The sequence below is a fragment of the Fulmarus glacialis genome, unplaced genomic scaffold, assembly GCF_000690835.1.
Source record: "Fulmarus glacialis isolate BGI_N327 unplaced genomic scaffold, ASM69083v1 scaffold51145, whole genome shotgun sequence".
NCBI classification, from domain to species: domain Eukaryota; kingdom Metazoa; phylum Chordata; class Aves; order Procellariiformes; family Procellariidae; genus Fulmarus; species Fulmarus glacialis.
Window position 1 is genome coordinate 7,076 of NW_009212094.1, and position 13,990 is coordinate 21,065.

At 43.7% G+C, this 13,990-nt stretch overlaps 1 protein-coding gene across 1 annotated transcript in view; it reads right to left on the reverse strand.

Moving 5' to 3' along the window:
- CDHR3 (cadherin-related family member 3) overlaps positions 1-12,697 on the reverse strand; it is a gene marked incomplete at its 5' end in the record, with an annotated part of 19,674 nt that extends 6,977 nt beyond the window's left edge. The window contains 8 exons of the mRNA XM_009577738.1: positions 1,205-1,304; positions 3,490-3,593; positions 3,736-3,835; positions 5,344-5,512; positions 7,142-7,331; positions 8,666-8,814; positions 12,393-12,497; positions 12,603-12,697. Of these exons, the coding sequence (XP_009576033.1) occupies positions 1,205-1,304; positions 3,490-3,593; positions 3,736-3,835; positions 5,344-5,512; positions 7,142-7,331; positions 8,666-8,814; positions 12,393-12,497; positions 12,603-12,697 (1,012 nt within the window). The remainder of the gene's footprint in view (positions 1-1,204; positions 1,305-3,489; positions 3,594-3,735; positions 3,836-5,343; positions 5,513-7,141; positions 7,332-8,665; positions 8,815-12,392; positions 12,498-12,602) is intronic.
- Positions 12,698-13,990: the final 1,293 nt, after the last annotated feature.

Consider the following 13,990-nt stretch of genomic DNA (forward strand, 5'->3'; position numbering starts at 1 on the left):
CGTATTTCATTAACATTTTAAGGAAAAGGAAGTACAGAGTACTTGTTCCAAGCAAAACTTGATGAAACCGAACTAAAGAATTGTTTTAGAGTTTTTCACCCCAAAAAAGTAAAGCAAAGGTGTGAGAAATACTAGTTCACCATGCCGTGCTATGGCTCCCCCGTGTATGGGCTTGCCTGCTAGCAACAAATACTAAAACAAGGAGTCTGTAGAGAACCACAACAGAAGTGCTCTGGCGGTGAGGGCTACCCCAAGCCCTGCACCGACACGCATGAATTCCTGCCTTGTGGCAGCCCGAGCGCTGGCTTGCTTGGAGGAACAAGGGTCTTTGTCTGCTTTGAAAAGCAATTGCTGCTGTTCCTTCCGAGGTGTTTGAAAGGTGGTTTGAATTACCTTTGTGCTGAGCATTTATGAAGCGAACGACAAATGGCAGTGTTATAAACTGTGAAAACGAAGATGGGACTGTGCACACCCATCTCTGCAGACATTGATTCAATGCTAAATGCATCCACATGACCCAGGGATGTTCAGGATGAATAGTCCGCATGCACAGAGTAAGACAGAAGGAGGATGTAAGTGAAGGGTTGGCATTATTTTTTCTTTCCTGACCCTGTGAACTCCAGCCCTACTGCAAACTGCTGGCTCCTGTTTGGTACAGCAATAGTAAGCACCCTGGTAATGTCAACTCAGCCCAAAATAAAAGGCAGTCTGAGCCCAAAAAACATTTCTTTTGATAGTCTCAGTATCCAGCAAAGTTGTGTGGCCAACACAGAGAGGTTTACAGACATATCCATGTCACAGATGGTTTTCAAGTATTACATTTCTAAGGTACACGTCAGTGGTATGAGGAGACACACACAGAATAGGAAATGCCACAGAATTCACTGCATCGTATCCACTGGGAAACAGTGTAGAAAGCCAAGCTCCATCCATTCACCATAGAAATAAAAGCTGGGCAAGAACAACAGGCTGCTGAGCAATGCAAGGCACTGGTATGAACACCTGAAGGTCGAGGTCCTCTGATTGCTGAGTGGCCGCCCTGTGCCTTCTTGTCCCCCCTTAGCTCTCCTTGCTTTCCTGGCAGTTTGGCTCCTGCAGGGGCCAGGGCTGCCAGGGCCCCTCTGCCAGGCAGAACGCCCTGGGAGCCAGCCCCCCCTTCCTGCCTCCCCAGTCTCTCCAGCTCCCTCCCAGGCCATCCCCACACCAGCTGCAGCTTCGCCATACTCAGCAGTGGCCGATGACAGCTTCTCCACAGGGCAGGCAGGAGTGATTTTTGCAGACCTGTGGACCTTGGCAGGATCCTCCTGACCAGAGAAGGAAGAAAACAGAGAGCTGAGGGTGAAGGCTGGAAATTTGGGCTTGCTCCTTTGCCCATGGCAAGGGAGAGGAGGTTGTGGTTAGGCTGGCAGGGCTGCTTGAAGCATGCCTTTTCCTCCCCTCACCCCCTGCCTCCTGGCTTAGGCAAATGGACACAGAAGCACCGTAGAGCCCACAGGTCTGCTGACCATAGCCACTGCTGCCTTCGCCTATGTTTTGAACCTGCCCTGGCCAGAATAATTCGATGAATTCAAGCAGATTCTAGATTATCTGGCTGCTAAATCTCCTGGAGTTTCATGGGCAGCTTCACCATGTTCCACTCAGATGCAGCAATGCAGTTGGACATCTTCCTCGGTGACGTGGCCATTGGGCAGGTTTGTAACAGCAGCCTGGGGCAATGTTGGACGTGCTGGAGGACAGGGCTGCCGTTCAGAGGGGCCCAGCGGGCTGGAGCTATGGGCCAGCAGGACTCATGGAGCTCAGCACAGACAAATGCAAAGTCCCGCACCTAGGGCAGAACAAGCCCATGCGTCAGCGCAGGCTGGGACTTGACTGCAGGCAGCTGCTCTGCAGGAATGGACGCCAGGCCCTGGTGGACAAGTTATACATAAGCCACCAGGGCACCCTTGGGGGAATGGAGACCGCATACTGGGGCTATATTAACAAGTGTGTTACCAGCACATGGTGGGAAGTGACTACTCCATTCTGCTCAGCACTCATAAAGCTACCTGTGACCAGTTTGGGGGCCCAGGTACAAGAGAGATGCTAACAAACTGGAGAAAGGCTGGGAAGGGCCACTAAGATGTCAGGGGGTTGAGAAGAGGACACAGGAGGAGAGGCTGATAAGGCCGGGTTTGTTCAGGCTGGAGAAGGGAAGGTGAAGAGGGGATTTAATTGCTTTGCTCCACTACCTAAAGGGCGATAATACAAAAGACCAAGATACACTCTTCTCAGAAGGGGACAGTGAAAGGGCAACAGAGAACAGACACAAGCTGCAACACAGGAAATTCCAGCTGGGTGCAAGGTAAAATTACCTGGAATTAAGGTTGCTTAGCTGGAACAAGGGATCAGAGAGGCTGTGGAGTCTCCATTCTTGGAGATTTTCAAAATTCAACTAGACGAGGCCCTGAGCAACCTGACCTAACTTTGAAACTAGCTTCACTTTGAGCATGAGTTGAACTTGAGACCCCCAGAGGTCCCTTTACAGCTTCAGTTTTTCTGTGACCCTAGGAAGTCCAGAATGAGGGTCAAGATTTATCCAGCATGTATCTAATAGATCTCTCAATATTTTCTCAGCCAACAGAATAAAGCCAGTAAGTGAGGTCCTGGGACAGAAGGCCTGTGTTTGGTACATTGGGTCGTATGAGGGAGAGGCTGAAGCTGGAGAAGATGCCACTCCCATGCCAACTCCTTTGCACCCCAAGCAGCACAGCACAGCACAGAGCAGGCTGGCAGCTGCACCTGGCACATGAGGATTACCAAGGAGGCAAGATGCCGTGGCACTGCTCTGCAAACTCATGAGATGCAGGACTCACCAGGGGACAGGAAGGGTGCTGAGGCGGCAGTCAAGCATGTGAACAGTTTCAACAAATTCAGTTTTAAGGCCACGTTTGCAGCCGCTGGTCCTGGGCTGTTGCAGGAATGGGAAGGACCCTGGCTCTGGGCACGAGGAGCTGCTCTGGCTGCCGTCTGGCTGAGTGAAGCCTCCCCCTCCGAGTGCTCCCATCCCACCCCATCTCCAGGGTACCCACTGCACCCAAGGTCTAAGGGGACAGTGGGGTGGCCATCCTGCACCATGCCTAGGCCAAGGGAGTCCTCACTTGTCTGTGGCAGTCTATAGCGGTTTCTCTGCACCATCACAGTCCCTCCAAAAGGCTAATTTAGCAAAAGCAGAAAGACGGCCTAAAACAAGACATCTGAGTTCAGTTTCTGGCTCTGTCACAGATTTCTTGTGCAATTGCTGAATTTGTCTGTGTCTCAGCTTCCATCTGTACAACTGGAGTTGTTGCCAGTTTTGTCTATTTAAGGGTAGTAGGTGGTTGTACAGTAAGACCCTGGTTGAACTGGAACTTTGAGTCATTCTCCTCATTCAAATATATTTGAAAATCCATTTGAGCAAAAAGGTACTTATCAACATGACAACGTTATTTCTATCATGTAGGTGCTGCTTACTGTACCTTTAGTAATTTCTGGAACATTAAATTCATATGATAAATTACTGAAGACTGGAAAAAATTCATTCACTGGCTTTATCCTGATGTAAATGTAGATGATATCTGGAAATATAACAGAAGATTAAATCATAGTTAAGTATGGCTGTGAAATTTTCTCATGCATATATTCAAAATACATATGGTATTCTTTTCTCCATGCTGTTACGGCACAGGAAAATATCAAAAGTGTAAAAGGGATACTTGCTTGAGTAGTTAGGATAGGCAATATCTTGCACCCTGACAGTCAAAGAATAAACTTCAACTCCTAGATTAGCTGGGTTTTCTAAATCAATACTTTCAGTCATCTAAATTAAAAAGAAACACAATTGTATTTATACTTCCTTACATAAAGTCACAATACACATGGATGGCAATTACTTTTTTCAGTGTTCTGTAAGAATGGTCTCCCCCTTGGATATATAGAATTGTTCTGTAGGAGTAATATAGGCTATTAATCAATTACAGGATTGAATTCCAGGCTTTTTCTACATGTTCACGCTCTGGTGTCTCTTGGCAATTCAAAACTCTTTCCTTCTGCCAACAAAATATCTTCCCCTTAAGTGCAAGAAGTTTTATCATTTGGATCATAAGGTCTTGGCCTTTTACATGGTTAATTCGAAGAGTATGTAATGAGCTGGCTATTTGCTGTGCCCTTTGTTGGCTCAACAAGAATCTGCTATTGCTAAATAGTAATAGTTACTCCTTGAGCTCATGCCTGCAGGCATGCGTTAAAGGTATCAGGTTCAGCCACAAGTGTTTATCCAGGAACCAAGTTGTTACTAAATGGTGGCTCACGCAGACTTAAATCCTAATCTCCTGAACTCCCTGTCTTTCTGTAGAAGCCTCATAAACTCTGGGGCAACAGAACTAAAGCACAAGCATTCACTCTTTGTTGTCTACAGGGAAATTCCTGCAGGGACAGGACACTTCAGATAGCCTGTTACATTATACATACATGGTGATCAAAGGGCTGACAATAATCATATCCTGTGCAGCAATGGAAATGCTTTTTATGTTTGCAGATGAAGCAGCTAAGGGCAGTGCTCATTGACATGTATAACTCAGATCAAAAATTAAAGGAAGCCATACAAAATTGTTTTACTGCTCCTGTAGCACTCTTGTCTTTTAGACAGAATGCCTATTTTTTGTTATGTTTCCCTTTTTCTATATTTGTCCACAGTTCTTTTTAAAGTGACGAAACAACCACCATTGCACAAGTCCAGCAACTGGTGGGGGTTCTGCCAATGCAAATATGCCAGCAGCTATCAGCATAAGGAACCCGTATTTTGACATGCAAAATAACACAAGTGCAAATCCCACCACACTTTTGTGAACATTTATCAATCAAAGTGGTTTTACAATTCTGACCAATGAAGCTGGGAAGTAGTTACTGAGTGTGGGATTTCTCAAGTATTTCAATTCTTCATGCTGAATAGCAAGGATCTTCCACAGTCTGTCATGAATAAATGTCATGAAATGGCATCAAATTTCTCTGTTTATCCATATCAAAGTTGGTGCCTCACACTCCCTAAAAAAGGATTTTTTTTCCCCATCATATCTAGCACATTTATTTAAAACCAGAGAAAACAGTTCTCTGTTCACCAAATTCTGTAGAATCCATAGAAAGCATCCTATCAAAGAGTATGTAGTTCACACCCAGTCAAAACAGATATTCTCCACATCATACCCACTGTGACATGAATTACAGTAATTCTTTTTTTCTTGTACAGACAATGAATTCAAAGAACTTATAATATTTCGTAAGTTGACTTCTGAAATGGGACAATCTAAAATAAGGCCACAAACGACTGACCACAAGTCTGCCAGGCACAGTGGACTCCAGAGCGAAGTTATTGCTTCCAAAACCAGATAATCCAGTGAAATTAAATCGATTGTTTGATGGATCAACATCAATATCTTTGCAGTAATTTCTAAGATCAAGAAGAAATGTCCCAGCAGTCATATTTTCATTTGCCTCTTTCCTGTTTAAAGCAAACATGTTTCGCATCAGAGCAACTTGTATTTCTCCTCTTGAACTTTTAATATATTACATGCTAAAACATTTCTTTTAGAAAATTATTTATTTTCTAAGTGAAATCCTAGATCTAAATAAGCAACAGTTGGTGAAGCAACCCAGTATCTGATCCATACGCTGTGGTGGACAACAGCCCTGTACAACGGGCAGAACATAAACATTTAGCCAGAGCCAAACCATAAACTGGAACTCGGCTAAACTTCAGAAGCTGCCACGAGATCTTAATGTTCAAGATTAGTTCGATTAACAAATAGTATTTTAAAACATCTTTACAACATTCATTTCTTCAGTATGTTACAATGTTCTCTTGATGAGAAGCTCATTCTGTTCTCCTTAACTAATAGCTGGACCATTCTGCTGTTTTGTGAAACTAGCATTTCTGGCCCTGCTGTTGACAGTGAGGGTCCCTGTGACACATGTAATGGAATTGGGGGTGGAGGGTTTTGATTAAATTTTTTTTAATCAAGAGAATTAAATACAAAAAAAGGAAGAACCAACTGAAATACCATTAAGCCCTGATTTTGTTCCCTTGTGCAATCCCTGTAAGACTAGTTCTTTATTTGATCGCATTTTTTCCCTGAAAATTTTTGCCTCCTTCAGATCAAAATTTAAGCTCACTAGATAACAAAGAGACTGTTGTGTTATTGTCATGGATGTTGTAACTAAGCAGCGCTCTGAAGAATTGGATTCTCTTCCTGCCAGTATATAAAAGTATGTGATTTAAATGCAAGACATTTCTATTAGATAGTGAGCAAGGAATTTAAACAGATAATCACTAACTGGGTATTCCTCATTGCATAGGTTCTTGACCTGAGATGCTGGATTTTTATCTGCAGGACTGTCAAACTACTGTAAGTGCACCTGAAGAACTGCACTATGCAATGCGGTATACCCTGAAAGATCAGAGCCCAGGCACATCAAACACTTCAGATGGACGATTTTGACTTCAGTCTTTCTATGACACACTTCATCTGTAAAATGGAGTTAATGTTATGTCCTCATCTGCAAATATAAACTACCTGATCATCACAAAGGTCTCAGAGCATTCATAGCCATAGCAAAGTCCATGACTATGTTACTATGCACAGAGGACACCTATAACAAGAGGTGATCTGGGCTCTGAAGACCTTACAGATTGCATTAGACAAAAACTCTGCGGGTCACCAGGGAGAGAAAAGAAGCTCAGGAAGTTTAAAATAAAACTCCAGAACTGGCTGGCAAGCTTTCCCTGGTGAATGATTCCCCCACAGTTTAACATAAAGTAAGAAAGGAGGAGCCTGGATCTGTATGGGTTAAAAAAGTAACTCATGGCTCTGATATCCTAAGGATTTAGGTATCTGAAAGAAAGATAAATAAAGTATCTGACTATACACAGTCCAAATTTCCAGTTTGAACATGTCAGGAAATTGAGTGCCCTAAGACACTTACAGTGAACACTAACCTTTAAAGGCTTAAAGATAAATGTCCATTTGAACCTCTAGCTGTAGTAGGTCTGGGGACCTTAACTGATGTGCCCTAGACTGCACACTGGTCTGGGGCAACAAGGCAGCACTAAGGCAATGAAGAGCCTCAATACCTGAAGGTAGAAGGATTGCATTCTGGTGGGTTGTCATTGATATCGTCAATAATGATTGTGATCTCCATTTCGCTCGCATGACCGCCACTGGGACTGTCCTCCACCTGGACTATCACTGAAATGTTAGGATGGAGCCGCAGCGGAAGGGCATCTCGGTCGATTCTCCCAGTCACCTGCAGCACTCCAGTCACTGGGCAGAAAGCAGCCAGAAGTTAGATGCTCACCATGGAGGGAAGTAACAAACACTCATAGTGTACATGCAAGAGGACAGGGTACCTCAGCATACAGGTAGCAGAATAAAAAGTATTCTGTTCTGTGCAAATCATGGCTGGTTTAGTTATTTTTTAAAATGATATAAAATGGCTCTGAAAGTTCTGTGTAAGACTTTAATGGATAGATACCCATTGCTCAAAAATACGCCTTAGGTGGTGTCAGCAGAGGGCTTGGAAAGCAGTTAGATTTCCCTTACGCTCTCAAAGAGCTAGTGCAAGTCAGAGCTTAGTGCACTCACAGAGCATCAAGGACAATGATCTACTAATGCCTGTGCTGTCCTTGCTCTCTAGCTAGTAAGACAGCTTCACTTTCTACTGTTACCATTCAAGCATCCTTCAGCACCTCTAAATCTACTCACACATCAACAGAGCTGCTCTTAGCTGTCACAGATTGCACCAAGTGCTCTGGTCAGCCATTCACTTAATATTTTTTTTCACATCTGTTAGCCTCTGTTCAAAAAGAGAAGGTTTTTGTGGCAGAGCACAGTACTATTCTCAGAGCACAAAGAAGGTAAATGAACAGTGTATATATCCTCCGCCTTTTGGAGTGTAATTGAAGGGGAGGGTGGCAATACCTGGCCAAAGGACATAGGGAATCCAAAGCATTTAAGGATCATCCTGATCCCCCACAACACTGTGTTGTGTGGCACCTCTTACAGCTGTGATAAGCAGTTCTAAAGCAAGAGCAGACAAGGAGCAAAGCAGCCGCTGATCGCCAGCCCTGGAGCAAAAACCTCAGGGCACTGGTGTATGCATCCCAGAGAGCATGGGGAGACAGGACCAGCATGAGAAAGAGGACTCTTTCGGGTGGCCTTGCTGGAGGAGAGTCATGAATAGAGCAATGAAACTGAGGTGCAAATTTGCTGTGCACTTCAATGCTAGAGCAGATTTCAGGCAGGAGAGAGGACATTATGGTCTAACTGTGTGCAGCTGTTTCAAGAGCCCCAGAAGGGTCACTGCAGTCCTCAGAAATTAGAATGAAGGCAGCTAAGCTTACTTCCACCCAAGGGACTGTCACCATCCAGCCATAAGTCAATATTTGTCAATAAGTCACCTTTAGTCTACTTTCTTCAAGATATCTTATTGAATATCGGTCAGCTGACCGAAGAATTTGACCCTAATAATGTACTGAGCATTTCTTATTTCTAGGGGTAGCCACAGAAGTCAATTTAAAACTAAGGCAAAAATATTTTCTCCAAAGTAGCCACTTTCTTTTTTGGGGTGTCAGAAGGCACATTTTTGTTTGTCTTACATGGATTTATGGAGAAATATCTGTCAGAAGACTGGATGCTGTAGAAAAGTCTGCTGGGAGAGTCTTCATCATCAGGATCTTTAGCTGTTATATTGGCAACAATGGTGCCCGGGCTTTGCTCCTCCGGAATCCTGTAGATTCTTTGTTTTCTGCAAGATAAAACAAAATTCAGCAAAGCATACATCTGTGTTTGTAAGGGCAGCTGATCACAGACTTAGCTGAGCAGCCAACTGTAGCAGCAGAGCCATGGCCACACAGGGCTCAGAGATGGCTATTTGCATGTCAGGGTAAATATCCCAGTCACTGGTTCTGCCAGCTGGACATGTAGCAATAGCAATAAAGCATGACATAGCCACACAAGTAAGTGTTCTTCCCCTGCAACTTTTTCACAGTAAAAACAATTTGACTTTCACAGAATCATGGAAGCTGAAGATGGAAGGGGCTGTTAAGTCATGCAGTCCATCTCCCTACAGAGCCACCAGCTTGTAAAGCCACTTGCTTTAATTCCTTCATTTTGCAAGAGAAAATAGAAGCAGTAATGTAATTAATCATCTTTTGGAATGAATGCTGGAGGCTTTCTGGGGACAACAGTATTACTGAAAAGCTGAGTTGCCCCTGCAGTAGGTGGAGGCAGGGAAGAGCACTCCTGTGGGTGCCCACCACATGAACATGCTCCAAACTCCCAGCAACATCTGTCTGTCTGATTCATTTTACGTAGAGAAAATGGTTCTTTACTGCTGCTGTTTGGTATGCCAGTGCTCCCAAATTTCCCATGAATTGAGTTTTATAGCTCAGATATAGCCTAGCAGGCAATTGTGCAGGATTGCTTATAATGGTTGCAGTTGCATGTTCACATGGGTACTCAGGTATGCAATTTTGGTATTTGAGCCACATACAAAAGTAGGCATGGACAAGCACACAAAAACTGTGCAAGGAATTTATGAAGGCTGACTTATTCTACAGAAACATACACAAACACACAAACATCTCCTGCTTCTGGAAATCAAAGGGAGTTGAAGGTGCTCAAGAGTTCAGAAAAGCATTAGGAGTATGTTTCAAGACTGAATTCTTTTTGAACATTTTAAGCTTCCTGTGCCACCACTTAATTGACTGGTCTATAGTTCCCAGTATAGGAAAGCATGAGCCGTTCATTGCCCTCTGAAAACCAACATCATGGGGCACTCAGCAATTGGAGCAGAGAATTGCAGAGACAGACCAGAAGATCCTGTGCCTCCAGGTCTCCACTTGCAATGTTAAAAATGGTTAAGAAGACACAGTATCTTCAACTGTTTTGTCAGCTCACATGAAAAAAGGAAAGCATACAGGAGATAATAACTTACAGCCAGAAGTAAACAAGGAGTTTGTGAAGGCTGTGGAGTCAGTGTATTTATTACGTTTCTATCTCACTCTTGGCATTGGATCTCCTTGTTCTCCTATTGCTTCCAGAGTCAATCAGAAACAAAACAAACAGCAACAGATCTCCTTCACTGCTACCAAAAGTGCCACCCCAATGCCTCTCTGATCACTGGGGAATACAGGAGGGACAGCTCTAACTGGTTTTGGCTCCAAGTAGGGAACTCCCTATGCCCACAGGGATCACAACTCCGACCTCTCTGTGCACAGCAAACTCACCACAGCTCCACCTTCGCAGCCCTACCAGCCCCGCTGCGCCCTGCACAGGCCGTTGTCTGGTCCCCACCAGATCTCTTGGGAAGAAACGGGATGTTTTCGAGCACATCCCCATAGCACCGAGTACTAGTACAGCTGGGGAGGAGCTGGGGCCACTTCCTTATGCAGCTACGTCTGGGCTGTGTCCTGTTGTCCATCTGTCTGCCACCTGCCAGTGGCTTTTTACAGGATGGTTCAAGCAGACCTTTTAAGCACTGCAATGTAATTGTGAAGGAAGCATATGTTTGTTTTCTTGTCTTCTCCTTTGTTTTCCTGACTCCACAAGTTTTCCATTGATTTTAACAGCTAGAATTTCAAAAGGCTGAATGCCAAGATAGTGTTGTGAACACCAAAACCAGATGTGCTTGCATATACTATGGGAACAATTAAAAAGACCCTTTGAAACTCTGTTCTTGACAGCTTTGATCGGGAGAAAATAAAGGTTTGCTAACTCGTCAAGTTTCCCCAGCTCCCATCCCAGCACTAATTATTATAGTGTCAGAAAGTACGTAGCCCCAGTACGCAGCTCACATTTTAGCAGGGGAGAGGCCATACTTGTGCATACTGAGGACAGCTCATGAAGAGTAATTTAATCTAAAGTTCTTTACAAACTGAGCTGCTCTTTTTGGTCTGTAGTGTCAATCTAAAAGGGAGAAGATTCAAACAAATAACAGGCCTTATTTGTGCCATATGAGAACTGCGTCTTAGATCTTAGGTGTTATGGATGCTCAAGTCACTGCAGCTTTCACTAGTTCGAACAAGTAGATAAATATCTAAAAGAGCTCCTTTAGCATTCCAGACATAAAGATAAATAAACAGAAATGGCAACATTTGGAGGAAATAATCGGTCTAGAACACAATGTGCAAACGTTGGCACTGGGAAGAGGATTCCTCCTGCTTGTAGCTGTACAGTAACGTGGAGAGAGCTGTTAACCTTATTGATTATTGCAGACGTGAAGTTCAAGTATTAAATAAGTAGCAACAACAAAAAAATCCATGTCTGTTTCTAACATTTCATTCTTCTGTTTCTTCAGATTCTCCACCCCTTTACCCAGGAAGGTGCAGATCCTTGGCCTCAGCCCAGGAGCCATGCATTGCTCTGGCTCTACAAAGCACCCAGAAGATTGCTCCAAACAAGTGGTTGGAAACCTCTTGGCATGGCCCACGTGCTACACTGTCTTCTCCTTTGCACAGATGGCAGGAGGGCAGCCATCGTAAATATTCTCAGCAGGGACCTTGTAGAGCCTCAGATCAGGAGACACACAGAGAGTGTCTTGAATCCAATCAGTGTCTCATGCAAGTGACAAAGATAAAGCAACAACAGAATCAGGTTGACTGTAATAATTGTCAAGCTCCTGCTCCAGAAACAATCGTCCATCGTGCTTTCCACCGCAAAACAGCCTGCTGGTGGCATATGTATATTCTTCCCCACTTTTCCAAATTTTCAACAGTATTCCTGATTCCAACTAAAACTCCATTAGTCTTCAAAAGCTATTTCTGACTTGTGTGTTATGACACAATTTCCTGCTTATGACACAGTAAGAGACGTTTCAAAGATCACTGGGATTGTTTACAAGTGTAAGTGTCTGGGAAGAAGAGGAAGACAGATCAAAAGTGAGACCTTTTTATGTCTAGACATTTCTGCATGAATAAACATCATTATGGTGAAATGCACATCTACATGAAGGGTAAACTCTATATGATTGTATTCACACAGGGTAAAATTAATCTCCTTGTCTGAACTTGTCCAAAGGTCTTTGCATAGCTTTAACCTCTCTAAATGCTAACAAGTACAACAAGCTTGTTTGGCTGTTCTTAGCATGAAGGCAGAGCCTGGAAAACTTGAATCTATTAAGAATAAAAAAAATAATAAAAGAGGGAAATGAGGGCAAAGCCTTCCAGTAAAAGAACAGGAATCATAACAAAATTAAAATACTGTTTTCAGTAGTATTTTGTTGTTATATTTACTTGCCTTTATGTTACACACTCCCATTGGTGCCAAAGCAGTAAAACTGGGAAAACATCTACATTTTGAGTACAACGGAAGTTTTTCACTCACATGGTAAAGTAAGGTCTTTCATCATTGATGTTAATTATATTTATATTTACTGTTTTAGTTGAGTTGAGTCCATCTGGATCTGTCACTGTTATATTTAAAAAGTAGCTGTTGAATAAGAAAACAAAACAAGAATCATTCTGTGGCTATGTAGGAGAACAGTTCTCTGCCTACTGTAAGCTAATAGACCATGTAAATAAAATACATTCTCACCAATGTGGATCTTTCTCATAATCAAATTCTTTTGTGGAAAAAATGGCTCCACTTTCCAAGACCAAGAATGGCACTGATGCAGGGAGCAGTGAATACTGAAATGAAGAGAGCAAGAAATTAGTCTTTGTATCCCGCTATTCATTCCTTGCCTTCTAAAATGGGCCAAGTTATAGTACCATATTTGCCTCAAAACTTTGCATATTGAAACATGCTGACATACAGATGCCAGCACAAGTCCTGACCATCTGAGCTGAAGCAGCTCAAACTTGGTTGTATGTGCTTTGCTTGACAGCCAGTGGAGCCAGTCACAGACATTGAATTACACGAAAGCCCACATTATTCTCTACCTCTGTGAACTCCAGCTCTGCAATGATTATTTAACACAGAGGCCAGCCAGCAGAGCCACAGCGCAGCAGGCAAAAATCGGCTTTCTGGTGGCAGCAGAGTATATGCACAAACGAGAAGAGAGATGAGAAGGGGTGAGGCTGAATTTGGGGGGCATAAGATGTGCCCTGCAGGAGGCAATGAAGTTTAGGGGTCCAGCCAATGGGAGAGGCCAAGGAGGGGAGAGTGGACTTTCATCGAGTACATGAGGGTGTGAAGCTGAAAGATGTTCACAACAGTCCAGTGTTAACGTGGCTGTTCAGCAGTGGCGTGTAGCAGCAGCTGCTTTGTGCATTGCACAACACAAATGGGTACCACACCAGTGCAAGGGTGCGGGAGGGAGCTGAGCACCCTGACACCCTACACAGTAGGGAGAAAGGCAGCACCCTGGTCCCCATGGCAGCGGGGTAGCTACCACACGCCCACCACATCCTCCCTGCTATTGTCCACATGCCTCTGCCAGGCCATCACCAATAAGCCCTCCAGGACATTTCCTTTGCTAGTGCAGGTGCTAATAATACCCATAAAGTCTGAAGTATGCAACATCAGAGGGTCATGCACCGTACATGCAAGTAATCTGCAAAATCCACTGAGCAGATCTGTCCAGGGAATGCAACTGCTCTCATGTTACCTTTTGGAAAAAAACAGAGCTGAGTGAAACAACTTGCCTCCTGCGGTGATAGATTTAATTGAAATTGCTTTTTAAAAAGCAGCTAGATGATCGCAATTCTTTTAACAATTTTTTTGCCAGTTGACCTTTCTAAGTTCCCTCTCCAGACTATTATTTCACCTGTTGTCCAGCATTTCTATATTTGCAGCTTCTTATTATGCCTGAGCTTCGTCAGGGGTTAGATGGCGTGTGGAACTCCCTGACATTGCTTTCAGAAACAAAGAAGAACTAAATCATAGAGTCATAGAATCATTAAGGTTGGAAAAGACCTCTAAGATCATCGAGTCTAGCCGTCAACCCAACCTACAACCATGCCCACTAAACCATGTCCCTA